The sequence below is a fragment of the Falco naumanni genome (assembly GCF_017639655.2).
Source record: "Falco naumanni isolate bFalNau1 chromosome 3 unlocalized genomic scaffold, bFalNau1.pat SUPER_3_unloc_1, whole genome shotgun sequence".
Taxonomy (NCBI): Eukaryota; Metazoa; Chordata; class Aves; order Falconiformes; family Falconidae; genus Falco; species Falco naumanni.
The window spans coordinates 87,886-103,721 of NW_024427318.1; the positions used below are offsets into that span (position 1 = coordinate 87,886).

Here is a 15,836-nt window from a genome sequence, read left to right on the forward strand (position 1 = left end):
GAGTCCGAGTGCCTCCAGTGCAGAGTGCCTGCCAAGGAGCAGACGCTCTCAGCAAAGCAGACGGCAACCACAGGTGCTGTTTCCCAGAGGACCTCTTGAAAGCAGCCTGCAGCAGGACCTGGCAGCCGGGAGACCCAGCCCTGCGTGCCGCCTCTTGTCACGGCCGATTTTGCCGCTTGCATCCTGCTGCCACTCTCTCCCTCCCGAGCATGAGCAGGCCAAGCCCTGCCCTGCAGCCGGGTGTCTGTCCTGCTCCCCCGCTCTGGAGACCTGCCGCCCTGGGTGCCCCGAAGGAGAGGGTCGCTGCTGCTCTCAGCGCTGTCAATCGCTGCCCGTACCTGGCGTTGCTGTCGGTCCTTCCCCGCAGACCAGGCTCCCCACGCCGCCCACTCTGCCTTTGCTTGCTCGAGCTGCTCTTGCCACTTGGGCCTCACTTGCCCCCACTCTGCAGGCAGCTGCCAGACCTCCTGGAGGGGATGGCAAGGCAGCAGAAGGCAGGATTAAGTCCCAGCTCCTGGAACGGGTGTCCTTCGGGTCTGACCCGTGTTGCCGCCCCTTGCCTCAGCTGGTCGGTTGGCAGGGCTTTGCCCCTAACAGATCGGGGGCTCTGGGGTCATTCTAGGCTCCTGGCAAACACAGCTGCGAGCAAAGCCCTCCACTGTGAACAGCCGAGAAAGGACTTGGGCATCTCCCATAGCCCCTGGGCCAGGAGAAAGTGTTTTGTGACAACCCAGGGGGCAAGGAAGAGCTGAAGGAGGTGACAGACAGCTGACAAGGAGCGCACGTCCAGGGGTCCTTTCAGGCTGGCTCTCTGCACAAAGAGGCTTCTGCCGAGTCCCCAGCAGCACGGCAGCTACAGCAAGGCACGCACCTGCAGCGCTTTCTGGCAGTCGTCTGAGGATGGGAGTGTAGAGGTGGGTTTGGCTGGAGAAGCCGGCTCCTGCCTGCCTGCCTCCTTCATCCTGGGGGAGCCGCCTGGACGTGGGGGGAGCGCACTGCAAAGAGGCACCAGGAGCAGTCGGCATGAGCACGGGGCAGTTTGCTCTCCTCCCACCTTCGCCTGGCACCAAAGCTCCCCAGGCTGGCAGAAGCAGCACGCGAGGTGGGGCCATTTCTGCTGGCAGCGGGGAGCCTTTCCTGAGCCCCCTCAGATGGACGGGGGAGGACTGCACCTCAGCTCTTGCCTAAGGGAACCACAGGGACGTGGGGTGCACTCAGCATCCACCACCTTCCCCAGCGAGGGGCCCACAACAGGGGAAACAAGCACATAAGAGCCGTGCGGCACGTGTCAGGGACCTTGCCGCGTCCCTGCAGCTGGAGTGTCCGGAGGGGATGTCTCTCCTCCACGGGTGCAGCATCCCTTGCATCCCTGCCCACCAGGGTCTCACCTCTCAGAAGTCTTCTTGCCCAAGTCTTTCTGTCTCGTGCCTGGCCCCTGACTTGGCAGTGCAGGAAGGGAAAGCTTCGTCCGTCTCTGCAGCAGCTTGCCAGGATGCGCCTCTGCACCTGGCAAAGGAGGCAACTCAGCAGAGCAGCCCCCTGGGGAGCGCCTTTTGACGGAGCTGTGGTCACCCAGCGCGGGGCAGGGCCTCAGCTGGGCAGCGGAGACCTGTTCCCGTACCCTGTCTGAGCCTGGACTTTGCTGCAGCCTTCTTGGCCCAGGCGGACAAAGCCTTGGCCACTGCTCTGCTGACCACCCTAAAGCGAAACCTGGGCAGGAAATGATGACGCAGGCTTGAAGAAGGGTGACCCCTACCCTCCTCTTGCAGCTTCCCAGCACTAATCCTCACGACTCTCGTGTGAGGCACGGCACCTCTTGTCCTTGTGGCCATGCAGCCATGCATGGGGTTTGTTAGCAATCTCCCCCCGACACCAGACGGCGTAGCTTAAAGCCCTGCCTGTGTGCAGCTGGCTCTCTCTGACGGGAGGGACGGGCAGGCTGGGCATGAGAAACGCAGTGACGCTGCCCGGCCACTCCAGGGGAACACACGTGTAACCCCAACTCATCGTAAGTTAACCAGAAACCAGCCCCTTCAGGTCAGGCCCCCTCCCAGACTCAACGTGCAACGCCGAGCCCCGGCAAGGCGCACCCCTGATCAGGAGCTGGGAATCCGCCCGCTCGGTCAGTCGAGGGCTGCAGAGGAAACGCACTCCCCTGGGGAAGGCGTGGGCAGGAGCAGCCTGCATCCCCCGAGTGCCGGTCGCTCCACCGGAGACAGCTGCACCGGGCATCCACAGCCTCTGTAAAGTGACACAGAGCTGCTAGAAGGTTTCCAAGGCACTTTGCTCTTGGCTCCCAAAGGAAGCAGACCTGTCTCCTGCTCCAAAAGGAAGCCACTTTTCCAAACCCCTCCTCCAAATCTTCCGCCGTGAGCACGAGCCCTTGCTCTGCTCTGGAGAAGCTGCACGGCAAACACTGAGACTGCGCAGTAACGCTGCCAGTCTTTCTGTGGGGCAAGAACTCAGAAGCTCAGAATAAAACCTCTTTTCCAATGGAGAACTCAGCGTGGGCGAGCACGTGGAAAGCTGTCGGACTGGCCTGCCACGTGCAGGCTGCCCAACGACCATCGGGTTGCTCACCCTTCAAGAGGCTTCCCAAAGTCACTGCATCACCCTCAAAGCCTGAGCCACTCGCAGTGTTGAGCAGCGCAATCCAGCTGCCCTTGCTCTCCAGCCCTGTGACGCAGTCGCAATAGAATCGCACGCACAGGACGTTGTCGGTGAGGGACAGAACGCCAATGTCCTTGGAGGCGAAGGCGAGGCGCTGCCTGTTCCTCAGCTGGAAAGAGTGCAAGAGTATGGTCTCTTGCACACAGCTCTGCACCACGTGCCATGGGAAGGAAGTGGCTCGTGACAGCCACCTGTGGCTCAGCGGCTCGACCTTGACATCCTCGGCAAGGAGGAGGAACATCGTCACTGGCAGAGCGGGCTGAATTTCTATGTAAAATTAGAAACAAAATGCCAGAGAAAAGGTCGTTTACGGAAACGGCTCTTGGGGAGTGGTTAGTTTGGGAGGAGCTCAAGCTGTCCGCCTAACTTTGGAGGGAATTCTCTCCAGAGAAATTCTGAAGTCCTCATTTCTCTGCGCCCTTTCTGAAGGGCAGACAGCGTGCACCCCAGTCCCAAACAGGGCGCGGGAAAGCGGAGGGCGGCCGTTGCCTTCTCACCAGGAATAACCTCTGTGAGGAACGCAAGCTCCCGCAGAGATAACTCACCAACGTCCAGCTGGAAGACAGGTCTTCAAACGGCGTACACCTCGTCCTCACCTTGGAATCGCTCTTGGACCGTAGCAAAGGTCCCGAGTCCTGTGACCAGGAGCCCTGCCCAGGAAAACGACACAAAGGCTGACCACAGGGAAGAGCGAAACTCTATCACGTGCCAAATGCTTTCTCAGACTAGATCTGGGCACGCTTTCGCTCCTGGTCGACCAAGAAGCAAGAGCAGGAGAGCTGCTGAGGGACGCCCCGAGAGAGGCCCGCTGTGAATCCTCCGCGGCAGGAGCAGCAGCGCTTCACCCTTCTCAGCCGTGGCCACCGGGCTGGGTGAGGGTGAGCTTTTCAGCGGCTGCGGGTCTCGGTCGCAGAGTGCAGCGAGGGTGAGGGCAGGCAGAGATCAGGCAGGAGAGGCTGTGGTCACCGAGGACATCCCCAGGGAAACAGGAACTCTCCAGGGACACACTGGGGACACCAGGACACAGGCAGGGAGAATATTATGACGTTAGGGACTTCTGGGGGGACACCAAAGGGATGTCACTGGGACATTAAAGACACCCACCGGGACACAAGAACACACGGGGAGACACCACGGCGATATACAGAATGGCCTGGTAATATCTGGACCCCTCCAGGGACACCACTGTGACATTAGGCATTTCCCAGGGACGCCCCCTGGGACATCAGGGACCACCCCCTCACCTTCCCCGGGGACACCAGGACCCCTCCAGGGACAGCACTGGGACATTAAGGACCCCCCTTTAACACAGCCCTACCCCAGGGACAATGCAGGGGCATTAAGGACTCCTCCCAGGACACCAGGACCCCCACAGGGCCAGAAACACACAAGGGACATACTGGGAACACAAGGACATCCCTGGGACATCAGGGACAGCACGACTGCCCCAGTGACACCACAAGGACATTAGGGACCCCCACAGGGACACCTTGCGACACAAGGACATCCTGGGAGACACCACTGGGACATCATTAGAATAGCCTTTAGGACATCAGGACCCCTCCAGGGACACCCCTGTGACATTAGGAATTCCCCAGGAACCCCGCCCCGGGACATAACAGACTACCCACTCGCCTCCCTGGGGACACCAGGACCACCCCCAGGGACACCCCACAACGCCCCAGGGACACACTGGGACACCAGGACACCACCCCCACCACCCCCAGGGACACCATTAGGACATCAGGGACGCCCCTAGAACCTTAACCACTAGAACGTTAAGGACCCCCAGAAGGACATGCTAGGTCACATGCACCCCCTGACAGACACCACTGGGACATCTAAAATGGACTGGGGACATCAGGACCCCTCCAAGGAAACCGCTGCGACATTAATGACCCCCACCAGGGACACACTGTGATACACAAGGACCCCCTGACACAACACCGGGACATCTAGAATGGCCTGGGGATACCAGGACCACCCCAGTGACAACACTGGGACATTCAGGACCCCCCTGGAAACACACAACCTGCATCCAGGGAAACTGTAGGGGCATTAGGAACTCCCCCTGGGACACCAGGACCCCCACAGGACACACTGGGACACCCAAATGCCTATAGGGACACCTGAGAACACTAGGACATCCCTGGAGACATCCTTGGGACACCAGGGACCCCCCCAGGGACACCCTAGGGACATCTTGGAAGCAGAAGGACCCTCCGCAGAGCACTCCTGGGACATCAGGATCCCCCCAAGGGGACCCTCCAGCAGGTCATTCTCAGTTACCACGCAGAAGCTCCCCCTCGATGGAAGTCCTTAGCAGCAGGGCAGCCCTCAGATCTGCACTGTCAAGGAAACGGAGGCCCAGAAACAGACCCCCCATCCCAAAACGGGAGGACCCCCTCCCCACATGACACGTGATAGTTTAACATTATGCTAGGGGCCAACCAATGTCCTCCTTTTTCGTCTAGTGCCGTGACGACCATGGGTGGTACATGGACGGTCACCTTCTGCCCCATGGTGAACTTAGGGGCCTCCTGCATCAGCAGCACAGGTGCTGCTCCTGCTTTAAGGCATCCAGGCCATCCTGAGCTCACCTCATCCAGCTCTCTGCAGGAGTAAGCTACAGCCCGCCCCTGAGGCCCTAAACAATGTGCCAGAACTCCAAAGGCAATGCCTTTTCCCTCACGCGTAAGAAGTGCAAAGGTCTTTGTCACGTCAGGTAATCCCCACGCGGGGGCCTCCACCGGAGCTCACTTTTTTTCAGACGCTTGAAAGTGGCTTTACCCTCCTCTGTCCCGCCAACAGACCCACGGCAGGAGGTTTTCAGTAGCTCGTACTGAGCTTTCACAAATAAAACACAATTGCCTCCCCAAAGCCCACACCATCCGACCACCCCGAGAAATCCTCGTCGTTCCTTGAGAGTTTGAGGCTCCGCGAGGCAGCAAGCAGATCCCAACTGTCTCTGGCCTTCCAGCACCTCAAACCCCAAACGTGGAAGTGACTCCTCGATAATTCCATATCCACTAATTCCCAAGACATTTAGAAGGCTTATCCTCAGGGAAAGACACAGCTCCCAAGTCCCTGCCGCGACCAGAATATCATCCTATGATCGCAGAACTCTTCCCTGATCATTTTCTGTTCTCCAAATGTCAAACTGCTTTGCCAACTGATTCCCAAAGGTTGGCGGGATATTTTGAAAGCCTTGTGGTATAACCGCCTACGTGTATTGCATTTTCCTTCCCGTCTCTGGGTTTGCGCATTCAAAAGCAAAAGGCTTCTGACTGTCAGTGCCCCGGGGCACACAGAAAAAGGCATCCTTCGCATCGAAAACTGGACACCATCCCTGTTCCCCTGTAAGGGTGGTTTCATGTCTGTACGGATGTGCTACTACAGGATAAATACCTTGAGGTATGTGATTCGTTGCTCTTAAAGCCTGCACCAATCGGCAATCTTGACCCTTGGCCCTTTTCACTGGCAAAACAGGGGGGCTGGGTTTCGACGCACACCCCGCCAACAGGTTGTGCTTCAAGAATTTCTGAATTATCGCTACCGACCCATTCCTAGCTTCCAGCTTCAGGCGATACCGTTTCATTCTCAGCGGGGATGATCCAGGCTTTAAGTCAATCCTCACAGGTTTTGACCTGTGGGATTTTCCAGGAACCTCTCCGGCTCGTACAATAGGAATCACAGCATCTCTGACCTCCGGGCGTATCTTCCTCCTTTCAAGGCAGCACAGCCTGTCATAACAAAGCTGCTGCCTCGACACAAACAGTTTCTGGAATTAAGATTTCTGTTTCCTCGTTTCAAAATCAGATTTCTGCTTCCAATTTTTTGGAGTAGATCTCTCCCCACACAATGCTTTTGGAGAGTTTGGCTAATATAAAAACTGAGGAGTAACCCACTGTTTTCCCAGCCTCGTTGCTAAGGGTTTCAAAAATGGCCAAGTTTCATGGCTCCCTGCCATAGCAGCAATGCTTCTATTCTTATTGCTTAGTTCCCCTCTAAAGTCTTCTGAACAGAGGAAGTAGCCCCAGGCTCTACCCAAAGCTCAACTTCTTCACTTCCCAGCTCCGCTTTAACCAGAGGCTCCTCTGGGGAGAGACTCCTCCGCTCCCCCTCATTCCTCGCTCACTGGGAGCAAGGGGGCAGAGGGGCTCCAATCCTCAAGCAGATGGTCTTCTTCTGAAACACCAGCCGCCTTCTCAGGGTCGTCCCGGTAATTTCCTGCGGTTGCTTTTGCAATTCTTCAACTCTGTTATTGAAAACGGGACCGTCACCGTAACGGGTCCTTCATTTCCCACAGCCTGGCGCAGGGGAGCCTGTATCACTTCCCCTGGTTTGGCCCGCTCCCACCCTGCGGCTGGGCTAAAACCTTCTGCCCCACTAAATCGCTCTCCCTCTTCACAGCCACTTTCCCTGTGTGAAATGTGTTCATTTGATTCGTGTCGACATAGAACAATGCTAGGACCGCAGGATGAAATGTAACCTTCTGTCTTACGTACCCTCGTATAACCACACGCTTAAGAAAAACAGAGCGATCAATGGATATAGTTCCTGTATCTTGCAAAGAACATCTGGCTACATACCTAATTTCTGTATCTTAAAAAGGACATCTGGTTACACACCCTGATACGCAGGCTGAGCTGCTAACAGCACAGTGTTAAGTAAGAGAAGTTTACAGGGCGCGTGCGTAAAATCTAGGGTCATCCTAAGGGTGAGCCGAGGAAGACTGCTGACTTCATCCACCGACCGCCAGACAGGGGTTAAGACCACCCTCGGAGACAGAAAGAGCACGCGCCACGAAGTACACGCCTGTTCCAAGGATCCATTTACATAAACCGACCCTTTCTTAGGAATAGCTAGGAATATGTATTACTTTAGGAAATATAAACCAAAAATAAACTTTGTACAGCGCGCGTCTTGGTGGAGCGGAGACTCCCGGCGCACCCAGCGCTGTTTGCTTGCCTCTATTTGCTTAATAAATTGCAAACTTGGATCGTAATCCTATTTTGGGACTAAGTTATTTATCACAACGACAGAAACACAGTTCCCATTTAAGTGATTAAAAGCTGATAGAAACCGTTTATCAAGAAACCAGTTTTACAGTACCGTGTTCTTTTCACTCCCGGTTGTTGCTGCAGGTCTAGAAAACAGAAATACCTTTCAGTACTGAAATGCTTACATTGATTACCAATAACACTACAGTTGCTTTGAAAACTTCACTGCAGAAATGAATTAAACTAAAATCTAGTATAACAACTTCCTTAGATGTAGTTGAAGGCTGAAACAGTTACTGTCTACCATTATGTCTATTGGAAGGCTATTTTTTCCGCAAGATATTAAGCAAGTAGTTGCAATAACTGTTCTCTCAGCTTCACACAAAGTGACAGAAATCTTACAGCTACAGACATGTAGCTATGCGGTTACGTGCATTCCCTGTTTAATACCAGGGGTTTAGTTAGCTCTCTTCAGTACTGAGAATCCTTCTCCTACAGCTCAAAGAACTGTAATTTTGGATTCTCTGGTGTCCTGCGTCTGGCTGGGATGCAGTTTATTTTCTTCACAGCAGCCCACGCAGCGCTGTGTGTTAGATTTCTGACCAAAACAGTGTTGATAACGCACCAGATTTTTAGCTAGTGCTGAACAGTGTCAACAACTTCTCCTTCTCACTTTGCCACAACCCACACAGGTCAGTTCAGGGTGGGCAAGAAGTCAGGAGGGTACACAGCTGCAAGAGAAAAGGTGGAGCGGGGAGCAGGGCAAAAAATCCTGAGATACCTGCAGTGAAAGAGGAATTTTGCTTTTCTGTAAGTCTCTCCTCACCCTTTTTAAACACACGTAATGTAATACTTCTATGCCTGTGCACACACTCATGTAATTAATCAGAATTTGTGCACGCGACCTCATTGCTGACTTGGCCAGCATGTTCAAGGCACTCTGAACAAAAAAGAAGTGTTTGTCAACACAAAGCGCATCAGGTAGTGTGGTCACACGAAAGACTAAGAATCTTCATATGCATCAGATTTGCCAGAAAACCCAAAAGACAACAAAACCCCAAACTTGCCTCCAGCTCTCAGGTCAATTTTGATCAGGAAGTTTTATTTTCAGCGTTCCTTATATGCATGCATACCTTCATCCCGAGACGTTTCACTGGACGTGCTATCGTCCGGTACTTGACCATGATTGCCACTGGAAGAGCTCATCTGCTGATGAGCCTTCTGCTTTGAAGGCTGTCTTCTTTTACTTTCCTTTGCACCTTTGGCATTCAGGGCAATTTTACTGCATTACACAGAAAGAAAGAAAAAAATCACCGAGTGAGTAGGTTTGCAAAAAGTATTTCTGTGAAACAGACATACTTAAGATGATGTCCAGAAACAACCGAGACGACAAATATCTATGATAAAACCACAGACTTGACTGCAAAGATCATGGAAGATACCCAAGTGCTTAAAAAACCTGCCCCTAGGAGTAGTGAGGGGGAGACATGGAATCTGAGCTAGATCCAGGTTAAGCTGGACTATATCCAAATAGCCACGGTACAGAAAGCATCTAGAGCAGAGATTCCTTTGAAGGACAGACGGGAAAAAACTCCTGCTTAGGTTTACATAAAAATACGTGTGCCTTCTTTAGACTTTTGAGACTGCTTTGGTAATATCATCTTCTCCCGACAAAGGGCATATTAACTTAATGAAAACACCAACCGCACGGAGATCGCTAAAATCACCTAGAAAAGGGAGTAGTAGCAAACCCCAAGTTCCTACTCTTCTTTTTCTACATTCCTACATTTCCTACAAAAGTAACTGCTTTTTCCAGTCTGCTTTTCTTTCTGGTTTTGAAGAGGCATTTTGCCTCAGTAGTAACATGTAAATCACAGGAATCTGGGTGGGGTTTGTTTTCTTTTTTTTTTCCCCTTTTCTTTTTTTAGAGCAGGCAATAAAATTGAACCTCCATCGTGAGCTTCATGTTCTCTAAAGAGAAATTTTCTTCACTTTTTGAGAAGCGGTGGACTACTCACTATGGCTTTCACCACTGGGGAAACGACTTCAACTACTACAGTATTAGAAAACCTAAGACACTTACGCAGCACTACAAATAAGAATTAGAGATTATTTCCTTAGCTTACCCTTTCATTGGCATTTTAATCAATTTTGAGCTCTCCCCAGATGAAAAACTCTTTTTGGTTTTTTCTGCTACAGTGTTTTCATTCTCCATTTTCAAACAGTCGTTCTTCCTTAGAGTAATCTTTTGCTTCATTTGCCAATTAGTGATGTTGCCTGGTGGTGTATTTAATTTATCCAGACATTCCTGTTTTGCCACCGCCTGTGCTCTTGAACATCTTTGTGTGCTTTTTTCTTCTCAACCTATAAAAACAAAGTTAAGCTTCGTGTATTTCTTAGTATTTCTAGAAGACAGAAACACCACATCCAAGATGGATTAGTTCAGGGTTTACCTTTGAAATAATATAAAGTGAAATCTTTTTTTTAATCCATAGAGAAGCATTTTCACAAAATTACACTACAAAGTGTATTATGTCATTGACAGTTCTTCAAATTCACTCATCATGAAAGACGTAACAAAAATACAGCCCTTAGAAAGAAAACAATAGTGTATCTTAAAACACGAACAACAAAAAGGTGAAAGCATTGCAGATGGACAGTTAGAAGGACTGCACAACGTTAGTTGTAACACCACCAGAAAAAAAAAAACCAAAACAAGCGGAACTGTGCTGGGCTACTGCTCCCTGAACAAGGGGAGGAAAGAAAAAAAAGATCCCAAACCCACAAACACAAATGGTTTCACAGGAAAGAGGAATTTTCACGAAAGACAATGAAGACACACCATGCAGATATCACAGCACATGAATTAATAGTCAAGACCCTGTTCAGAAGCTATTTTCATTCTTTGATTCAGAATCAGAACCGACAGAATTGTATGGATTTCTTTTTATGGCAATGAAGTGGTAACTACTTGCTCTGGAACCGAGTGCCACCTGCTGTTAAACTGGAACAACAATGCATTCCGTTTTCCAAAAATGGGGAAAAAGACAACTCTCCACTGCCCTCTTTATTCACCAGTCACCTATTTCCATTAGAACAAACCCCAATTTGTAGGAAGCATCTTCCCTTCGTGACGAATAGCTCAAGGGAACAGGAAATACTCTGCCTGGCTCCAGAAGGCTGCGGGTCTCCCTAGGCTCTTTTACACACGCTCCATCGCTGCTATCGCTTCAGCAGCGGTTTTACCTCCCACAGAGACTTCCTTAAAAACATGTTCTGACTTTCCTGAACAGCGGATTGTATCTCACAGTTTCGTTGATTTGCACAGCAGAATCCTGCAGTTTCCGTTGAAGCTAACAAAGACCGTGTGCTTTCAAAACCGAGCACATCCAGCGCCTCCATCCTAACTCTGAATTAGAGCTATTGCCTAAACAACTACATGCTGCACACGCTGCCCGTGCCAGCCCTGGCTAGCCCAGCCCTGTTTTACCCATTCATCCAGGCACTTGCATCAGTGCCTCTGACTTGGTCAATTTACACATGAGAAACCAGGCCTTTCTGACCAACACCCATGCACTGGTTATTTTTAAATTAATGACGCATTACTAACAGTCAAAATCACATGCGCCGCAGATTTTCCCTCAATTTCTTCACAGCATCACCTGTCAAATACATGACTGCTGCTTTCTTTACCTGCAGACAGCTTGGCACAACACGTACAATATTGTACAACATACAGCTCCATCTGGCAGTGAGACCAGAATGGCCTTCCTACAGTGCAGGCGGGCTGCATATCTCCAGTAGCACCCACAGCCCCAGCCTGCACTGCTTTAGAGACAGCAAAGATCCGCGCTGATGAGAAACGCTCTCATGCACATGGCATTTCACCTTGTCCACGGATTTGAAACACAGGGCTGCTTCGCAAAATCTAATTTTATGGTTTCGTTCCAAGGCAAAACAGACTGTCCAACAACTTCTGACTTACACTAAAAACCATAAATATCCACCTTCCATATGAACGGATACATGCCAGGATATGTACTGCTGATGAATTTTTTCGCATGTTGCTGGGGAGCAATACCTGCACGGGTTCATCTTTTTGTCCATCTCTACTGGGATTCCTCCTAGCTGGGTACGTTGCATCTCAGCGTTGTATGGAGGGGATTACCTCCAAGCAGCGGGACAGATCACCAGCCACCCCCGTCGCTCCTAAACTGCCTCTGCTGAGCATCTCGGTGCCTCCCACAGTGGTGGCTTGCTCAGGAAGAGGTGGCCGAACTCAACATCACACCCCTTCTGGGGAGATTTAAGCCCCAAAGAGCTCAGAACTGGCTGAAGCCAGCACAAAAGCCTATCTTCTCGAGAGAGAGACTTGCAATGTCCTTACACCCTCCCTGTCCTTCCCGTCTACATCAGAAACCAAAGAGGGGAAGCGGTGCATGCAGATACACAGAGAACACTGAATGGGACACACTGGCTCCTCTTCTAACTCCTTTATTGTCTCAAAGGTGTTTTCATTCTCTTTGAGGAAAAAGAGAGAAATATGTATAGTCCCCAGGTTTATCCCTGGTAAGCACTTTCACATGTTCATTTAGTAAAGCAGATTAGATTGATTCCTCAGAGGCTGGTTTGTTGGGTTTTTTTGGGGGGTGGGGGGGGTGGGGAGGAGGGGACTATAATGAACTCATTCCGTTTTTAAATCAGGCTTAGGAGCCATGACTCACTGGCTACGAATACATGTACACACATGCGTGTACAGGACAGCACAGAATACTCTATTTACCCATATGGGTCTGAAAAGACATTTTTTTTTTTCCTATCAGTTTTTGTTCTGTGCATCGTTTACAGCTGGACTGCACGGCCAAGATGGTTTTCTTAATTCTGTGAAAACACTTGCATCTATTGATGCCTGCACCTCCAAACATAGTGATATGGTCATACAGCCAAATTTGCAAAGCGGATTACTGTTCTTACACCATTCTGGGCATGGCAGACATACCCATCGAAACACCCCTAACGGCCTAATGTTCATGCCTATTTACACATTTATTTCTGCTATTTTATCGTCTGTAAGGAACAAGTGCTCCTTTCCTCCACCTGTCTCAGAAGAAACCTGAATACTTAAGGAATTAAAACAGGTAAGTCGGCCAAAGGAAAATTTAAACATACTTACTTGAACAATGCCAAGGTGTTATTACTAAAACGCAGGCACTTTGACAGCAGGTAGCTTACCAGTGCTGTGCAAAGTGACACAGAAAAGCCTCAAGAAAAATCCAGTAGAGTTTGGGTCAATCCACTAAATCCCAGCACAATGGTTCAAGGGTAAAGGGCACTTCAAAACAGAATGTGTCCTGAATCATGTTAGCAAGAAGCCAGAGAACATATCCTGCTGGGAAGATCATTAATGATTAGGAAAACTCGACGCGGCTACTATAAATTTGTCCCAGGTTAGAAAAGGCCAAGAACCTTTCAAAGGACGCTACAAAAAAATAACACTTAAGACAAAAGGCAAGTGGAGTAGCAAATGGAATTAAAGGGAGTCCTAGAAAGTAGAGTCTTTCCGTAATAAGCAAGCAAGGCTAATAACAATCTAGGGCATAGAAAAGATTAGTTCAGCAGCAGGATGCACAGCAGATAGGAGAGCAAATTAGCTCTTGTCTTACCAAAAGGTAAAGGGGGGGGGGGGGGGGGAATCAGTACTTAGTGTTTCTCTTTATTTTTCCTGCATCTAATTTTTAACTGTTAAGAGAAATAACGCAAGAGCTTTATTTTTGCTAATGCCAGGCAACCGGAGTCTGGAATTTAAATTAATCCTTTACACACTGCCATTTGGGGATCATTTCTACCAGATCCAACAAGGATACAAGGGATAGGACAAGAGGAAACGGCCTCAAGTTGCCCCAGGGGAGGTTTAGAGTGGACATTAGGAAAAAATTCTTCACTGAAAGGGTTGTCAAGGACTGGAACCAGCTGCCTAGGGAAGTTTCAGGGTGGCCTCACCATCCCCGGAGCAATTTCAAAGACGTGTACACGTGGTGCTCAGGGACACAGTTTAGTGGTGGGCTTGGCAGTGTTGGGTTAATGGTTGGACTCAATGATCTTAAAGGACTTTTCCAACCTAAATGATTCTATGATTCTATGCTGTTCAAAACGACCTACAGTCTTCCTTCAAAAAAGAGGGGGTGTACTGCTGTTTCAATTGTACTGGTTCTCAGGCAATCCAGCCTCGTAGCACTCTTTAGTTTAGTTTAGTTAAAGTTTACAAGCACCAAGATATCCCCCCGTGACAGCATTTTAGCTAGTTTGATATTAAGATAGACGTTTTTCTTGACGTGATTAGCAGAGTATCTCAAGCTATGTTTGAACATATTCTTAGGTGAATATGTTCACCTAAGACCAGACGGGGGGCGAGCCCCGGGAAGGGCCGCTGTCGCACCGGGACGTCGCGCAGCCCCTCCGAGCGCCGAGCCCGGCCGGGGCCGGCAGCGACCGTCACCTCGGGACCTGATGCTGCCGTCGAACGGCCGGATCCCATCGCCCGCCGCGCAACGGATCGAGCACCCGCACGGCCGAGGGACCAGCTACGCGTCTCTGCGGGGACGGGAGCTGGGGGGCAAACCCACAAAGCTGGCACAGCCCTTTGCAACAGGAAAATACTTTACAGCCCTGGAAAAACCGTTTACGATGGCCTTTAGTCACACTTAATCCTCACTGGGTCTTACGAGCCTCGTCCCCATTTAAAGGCACAGCGGTCTTTACTTTCACTCAAGTGTTCATGCACAGTTCAAGTCATTTCTGTTTGGTCTCATTAACCAATTGGTTCTCCTTGAGCTTACCTTGTGCCCCAGCTTGACCCACGGCGTCTGTTCCCTCTCCCGAGGCCGTGTGCTGCCAAGCGCCTGCGACACGCGCTGTCCTCCGGACCCTCTCCTGTGCTTCGCTGCAGACCCTCACATCTTTTCTCTACGCTGCCACTTAAGGCGCAGAGCTGCCTTCTGCTGACCACCGATGTGCAAGCCGTCGGTCCGCAGCGCTTCCCGGGGCGCCGGGGGCTGCCTGCGGCGCGGCGCGGGGCCGGGGGCGGCTCTGCGGGGGCTGCCTGCGGCTGAGGCGGAGCCGCGAGTGCGGAGCCGCGGCGCAGCCCCCGGGCTCGCCCCCTGCGGAGGGCTGCCCGCTCCCTTCCCTGCGCGCTCCCCGGCGCTCGCCGCCTCGCTCCGGCCGGCAAACCCCGGAAAAGGGGTCCGGTCTCCGGCTGGCAAACGCCTGCCCCGAGCCGGGCACGGCCAGCGCCGCCGTCGCAGGAGCGTGCCGGGGCGAGGGGCGGCGGCGAAACGTCTCGAACCTCGGCAGCGACAGCCCCGACCGCGCGGAGACCCGGCAGCGAGCCCGGGCCCCCCGCGGGAGGCGGCTCCGGCTGACCGGCACCTTCACGCCGCACTCGCGGCCTCTGCCGCGGCCGTTCCCGTCCTCCGCAACCGCTCGGGGGGCGCCCGTCACCCGCAGCTCCCCCGGCTCGCCCGCGCCGCTCCCGCAGCCGCCCCCGGGCAGGGCGGGGGGGGACGGCGGAGCCCTCCCCGGCTGCCGTGCGGGGTCTGCGGCCCGGGCACAGCGGCCCCGCCGGCGCACCCCGCACCGAGCGCACCGCGGCGCGGGGGGGCGGGGGCCGGCGACCGCGTTCCAGCCGCCGGCTGTCCCCGAGGGAGGGGCGGGCGGGGTCGCTCCGGCCCGCGGCACCGCCCCCCGAGCCGCCCCCTCTCGCAGCCCGGGCTGCTGCCGAGCTCCTCTGCTGAAAGCCCGAGCGAGATCGCTGCCCCCCGGGCCCCGGTGCCCACCCGGGGCTGGAAAAGCGCAGCCCCCTGCGGCGTGCTTACAGGCACCGGGGGCTGGGGGCTGCCTCTGCCTGCCTGTGCGGGTATGCACACCGCATAACCGAGCGCTGACCCTCACTGCATGCACACGTGTGTGCGGTGGGCATGCCCGCTCGGCACGCGTGTGCCCACTGGAACACGCTTCCTTGGCCGCAGCCGGGGCGGGGGCTGCAGCAGCCTCCCCTCTCTCCTGGGCTGGTACCTCTGGCACGACAGATTTCCCTCCGACAACGAACATTAAAGGTAATGCTGCGGAGAGGCCAAACAGGTCACTGACTTCCACCCAAGCTGGCAT

At 52.7% G+C, this 15,836-nt stretch overlaps 1 protein-coding gene and 1 long non-coding RNA gene across 2 annotated transcripts; both read right to left on the reverse strand.

Annotated features, from left to right (window-relative positions):
* Positions 1 to 249: 249 nt before the first annotated feature.
* On the reverse strand, positions 250 to 1,497 carry LOC121081766. Its single transcript, XR_005825802.1, has 3 exons — positions 1,389 to 1,497; positions 872 to 995; positions 250 to 467 (listed from the first exon to the last, which is right to left on the reverse strand). It is a non-coding gene; the product is annotated as an uncharacterized LOC121081766 (long non-coding RNA).
* Positions 1,498 to 12,151: 10,654 nt separating this feature from the next.
* LOC121081758 (translation initiation factor IF-2-like) lies at positions 12,152 to 15,836 on the reverse strand. Its single transcript, XM_040580992.1, has 2 exons — positions 14,510 to 15,836; positions 12,152 to 12,192 (listed from the first exon to the last, which is right to left on the reverse strand). The coding sequence occupies exon 1, from the start codon at positions 15,834 to 15,836 to the stop codon at positions 14,649 to 14,651; it is 1,188 nt and encodes a 395-aa protein (XP_040436926.1). The 3' UTR covers positions 12,152 to 12,192; positions 14,510 to 14,648.